At 43.5% G+C, this 4,215-nt stretch overlaps 1 protein-coding gene across 1 annotated transcript; it reads right to left on the bottom strand.

Annotated features, from left to right (window-relative positions):
• Nucleotides 1–362: 362 nt before the first annotated feature.
• On the bottom strand, nucleotides 363–4,012 carry LOC117492165 (GTPase IMAP family member 7-like). Its single transcript, XM_034142285.1, has 3 exons — nucleotides 3,937–4,012; nucleotides 3,019–3,105; nucleotides 363–1,487 (listed from the first exon to the last, which is right to left on the bottom strand). The coding sequence occupies exons 1-3, from the start codon at nucleotides 3,959–3,961 to the stop codon at nucleotides 619–621; spliced, it is 981 nt and encodes a 326-aa protein (XP_033998176.1). The 5' UTR covers nucleotides 3,962–4,012; the 3' UTR covers nucleotides 363–618.
• Between the last annotated feature and the right edge of the window lie 203 nt (nucleotides 4,013–4,215).

The raw sequence follows: 4,215 nt of genomic DNA, 5'->3' as shown, positions 1-4,215 counted from the left end.
TTACAGGGAAATTTCTTTCCCCACTCTGTTGTGTTTACACACATTACACACACACAGGGGAGGATATACATGCACAAACACAGAGGATATACATGCACACACACAACCACATGCAGATAGGAGAGGTGGCCAGGTACCCGGCGCCAAGGGAGCAGTTTCGAGGTTAGGTGCCTTGCTCAAGGGCCCCTCGGCAGTGGCCTTGGAGGTGAACTGGCACCTCTCCAGCTACCAGCTCACTCCATCTTTTTTTGGTCCGATCGGGACGTGAACCGGCGACCCTTCGGTTCCAAGACCAAGTCCCTACAGACTGAGCCACTGCCGCCCCAAAAAAAGCATTAATTCATGATATATAATTCGTTATACTTTTTTCTTGTAAAAGCAAAAGCTATCAAAGAACACATTAGTTTACATTACATTACTATAGTTTAGAATGTTAACATCTTGGTTGTTGACAATCAGTCACCCTGTTATTATTTAATTGCAACTCACCACTAAAATAACTGATATTACTATAAATCCCATCAAACAACAACATCTAAAAGGTGACTGTGAAGATTAACAGGGAGGTATTCCAGCGGGTCAGGCTGTATCATGGAAACCTGCGCAACTGTTAGTTTATCAAAACCAAGAAGTGAGGAAATTCCAACCTGCTTTCGCAATGGAACAAATCCCGTCAATTATCCCAGGGTTGTCCTCAGCTTCCTTCCTGGCCTTCCTTTCCTCCTCTTCTCTTATTCTCCTCCTCTCCTCCTCCATTTCTCTTTTGCTAGCTGCTTTCAGCCTTTCCTCCTCTTCTCTTATTCTTTCTGACTTCTCACCATCCTCTTTGATTTTTTTTAATTGTTCCTCATTCTTTTTATCTAATCTCATTTGAAATTCCTCTTCCTGTTTGCGTATTTCTTCTTCTCTCTCTTCAAGGATCCGTTGTTTTTCCTCTTCTATGGCCACCTCTGCCTTCTGGAACATGTCATTGGTGTAATGGCTTCCTCCGTTCTTCTCTGTTATGTTTCTGATCTTGTCGAGCAGCACTTTGACCTGAGAACGATCCTTCAGGGCATTATTGAAGACGTGGCACTGGCCGTTACATCTGTCCACAAGTTCCTGCAGCTCTTCGCTTTCCTTCAAGAACTCTTCGATAGGTTGGTCTCCAATCAGATCACCGTGGGTAAAGAGAACCATGCTGTATTTGTTCGCTTCCTCTCCAAAGATTTCCTGAATCTTCTGCACTGTCTGCTTTTCTTCCTCTGTGAATCTGCCCAGTCTGATGACGACCAGGAAGACATGGGGTCCAGGAGAAGCATAAGCAATGCTCTTACCAACATCTTTTCTGGTGGTCTTTTCATCAATCTTGGTGTCACACAGACCAGGAGTGTCAATAACCTTAACTATTTGTCCATCAACTTCACCCAAGGCATTAGAACAGTTTACAGTCAAGGATTTAAAAGAGAACTTTGATGGAAAGAACTCTTTTCCCAGAATGGTGTTTCCTTGTCTTAAACACTCCACCATCATTCCTGTCCCCAAAAAGACAATCATCACCTGCCCCAACGACTACCGCCCAGTAGCACTCACCTCCATCATAATGAAGTGCTTTGAGCGGTTAGTCAAATTATTCATCACCTCCTCCCTCCCTGAATCTCTGGACCCCCTGCAGTTTGCCTACAGAGCAAACAGGTCCACAGACGACGCCATAGCCCTCACCCTCCACACTGCCCTCTCACACCTGGACCCGAAGACCAGGAACACATATGTGAGAATGCTGTTCATTGACTACAGTTCAGCATTCAACACCATTGTGCCCTCCAAGCTGGCCATCAAGCTCAGAGACCTCGGGCTCAACAGCGCCCTCTGCGACTGGATCCTGAACTTCCTGACGGGCAGACCCCAGGCAGTGCGGGTGGGAAATATCACATCCTCCACCCTGATTCTTAACACCGGTGCCCCTCAAGGCTGCGTGCTCAGCCCTCTCCTCTACTCCCTGTTCACCCACGACTGCGTGGCCACACACAGCTCCAACACCATCGTGAAGTTTGCTGATGACACGACCGTCATCGGCCAGATCACAGACGATGACGAGACGGCATACAGAGAGGAGGTCGAAAACCTGACATCTTGGTGCCAGGAGAACAACCTCCATCTCAACATCAGCAAAACAAAGGAGCTGATTGTGGATTACAGGAAGCAGCAGGGAGAGGGACACGCCCCCATCGCCATCAATGGGGCTACGGTGGAGAGAGTCAAAAGCTTCAGGTTCCTTGGGGTCCACATCACTGAGGACCTGACATGGTCTCTTCACACCACCACCATCACCAAGAAAGCTCGACAGCGGCTCTTCTTCCTCCGCAGGTTGAGGAGGTTCAAAATGGATTCCAGGATACTCTGCAACTTCTACAGGTGCACGATAGAGAGTATCCTCACTGGCAGCATGACGGCCTGGTACGGCAGCTGCACCGACCTCGATCGTAAGGCTTTACAGAGGGTGGTGAAAACTGCACAGCACATCACCAGGACGGAGCTGCCATCCATGGAGGACCTTTACTCCCAGCGGCTCAGGAAGAAATCACTACGGATTATCAAAGACCCCCATCACCCCAGCCACAAACTGTTCTTTCTGTTGCCGTCTGGCAGACGTTACCGCAGCATCCGGGCAAGGACAAGAAGATTCGGAGACAGTTTCTTCCCGCGGGCAGTGAGACTGTTAAACAATTGAACTGTTGAAACAACATCAAACATTCAACTGCTACTCAGTAGTATGTATCTAATACCTAATATATATATATCATTCCAATAACTTGTATATAGACTCATACTGCACTATTCCACATCATAACTTTATTTCATTTTTATAACTATTATTATTTTTGTATTGCTCTTGCTCTTATTGTTATTATGTTATGTTATTATGTTGCATTGTTGGAGAAGCCTGTGACATAAGATTTTCAACTGCATAATTACTCTGTAGCTATGTCAGATTGACAATAAAGAACCTTGAACCTTGAACCTTGAACTTGAACCTTCCTGTGGCGCTCTTCCCAGCTCCGGTCTTCCCCACCATCACAATCCGGAGTACATCGTTATTGTACGTGTTTGATTCTGATCGGAGACCTGAAAACAATTAAGAAATAATTAGCAATCTCGGTATTTATAAAATGGTTCAACTACCACATGAACAATGTTGACAGTGAGGGGGGTGGGCTCAAGATGGTTTAAATAATCTAGAACATGTCTAGGAGCTATGTCATTCAATTGATGTTTTTCATTTATTCCAGATGCTATTGGCAACATAGAAAGCATTTATTAGGTGAATGGCAGGTTTGGTGATAAAGGTAGTGGGTCTATCAATGTCAAGTGATGCACCTTGAAGGGACCTTGTTTTTTCTTTACCGGAGCAAGAGAGAGGCACCATGATGAACACAAATACTGGAAATTAAAATCACACTAAATGGTAATCTTGCCTGGATGTTTGACTTCTTAATTGTGTACAACCTGAACTGACATGGTGCAGCAATGACCTCTAGCTGTGCATTTGTTTTAATAAGAAAACATTTTTTACAAATAGTCCTTACAACATGTTTAATTTCTATCTTTCATATTTCTACAAATTACCCCATTTTGTGCCTTACATTTTTTTTAAGGGTATAAGTTGCCTTTAGTTATAATCAGGAGCCCAAAGAAAATTCGTACTGGCTACCCTTAAATTATTCTTAATAAGTTTCATGTAGTCTTGTGAAGAATGTAATGCAAGCAAGTAAAAGCAGTGTCGCATTCGCAAAATCATCCAGGCTCTTAAAATGCTCGGAATTTAAGAAATATTAATTTTGTATTAACTGTTTTTATCTGTTCATTATTAGGAAATATGTCAAATTACATATCCATCTATAAATATCTATTGAGATAAGTTGCAATCATCATTAACAATAAAGTTTATTCACTTACCATTTTGGGCATGTTTGCTGGCCATAGTTGGTGATGGAGGGAGGAGCTGGTCTGCTGCTGAGCTGAAGAAGTGAAGTTAGTCTGCAGCAACACTTCCTTAAATACAGACTTCATGAAGCAAACCACACCCACACACACTGCTGATATCACAGTCTGACGTTAAGCTGCAGTGGGATGATTCTTAGATTAAAAAGTATAAAATCCTTCCCTTAATAAACAGAACAAGGGGAAATACAGCCTCATGTGTTCAGATCTTTTTTTATTGAACAGATTATATAT

Source organism: Trematomus bernacchii, unplaced genomic scaffold, assembly GCF_902827165.1.
Source record: "Trematomus bernacchii unplaced genomic scaffold, fTreBer1.1, whole genome shotgun sequence".
In the NCBI taxonomy this organism is placed as follows: Eukaryota; Metazoa; Chordata; class Actinopteri; order Perciformes; family Nototheniidae; genus Trematomus; species Trematomus bernacchii.
Note: the sequence above shows the minus strand (reverse complement) of the source record. Positions and strands in the feature narration are given on the sequence as shown.

Bases quoted from the DNA above. Each gene is read 5' to 3' on its own strand.
- LOC117492165 (XM_034142285.1), bottom strand. From the start codon at position 3,961: ATGGCCAGCAAACATGCCCAAAATG. The intron at 3,106-3,936 runs GTAAGTGAATAA...AATTGTTTTCAG, and splicing joins CAGCAAACATGCCCAAAATG to GTCTCCGATCAGAATCAAAC. The intron at 1,488-3,018 runs GAAGGTTCAAGT...GTTTAAGACAAG, and splicing joins AGCTGGGAAGAGCGCCACAG to GAAACACCATTCTGGGAAAA.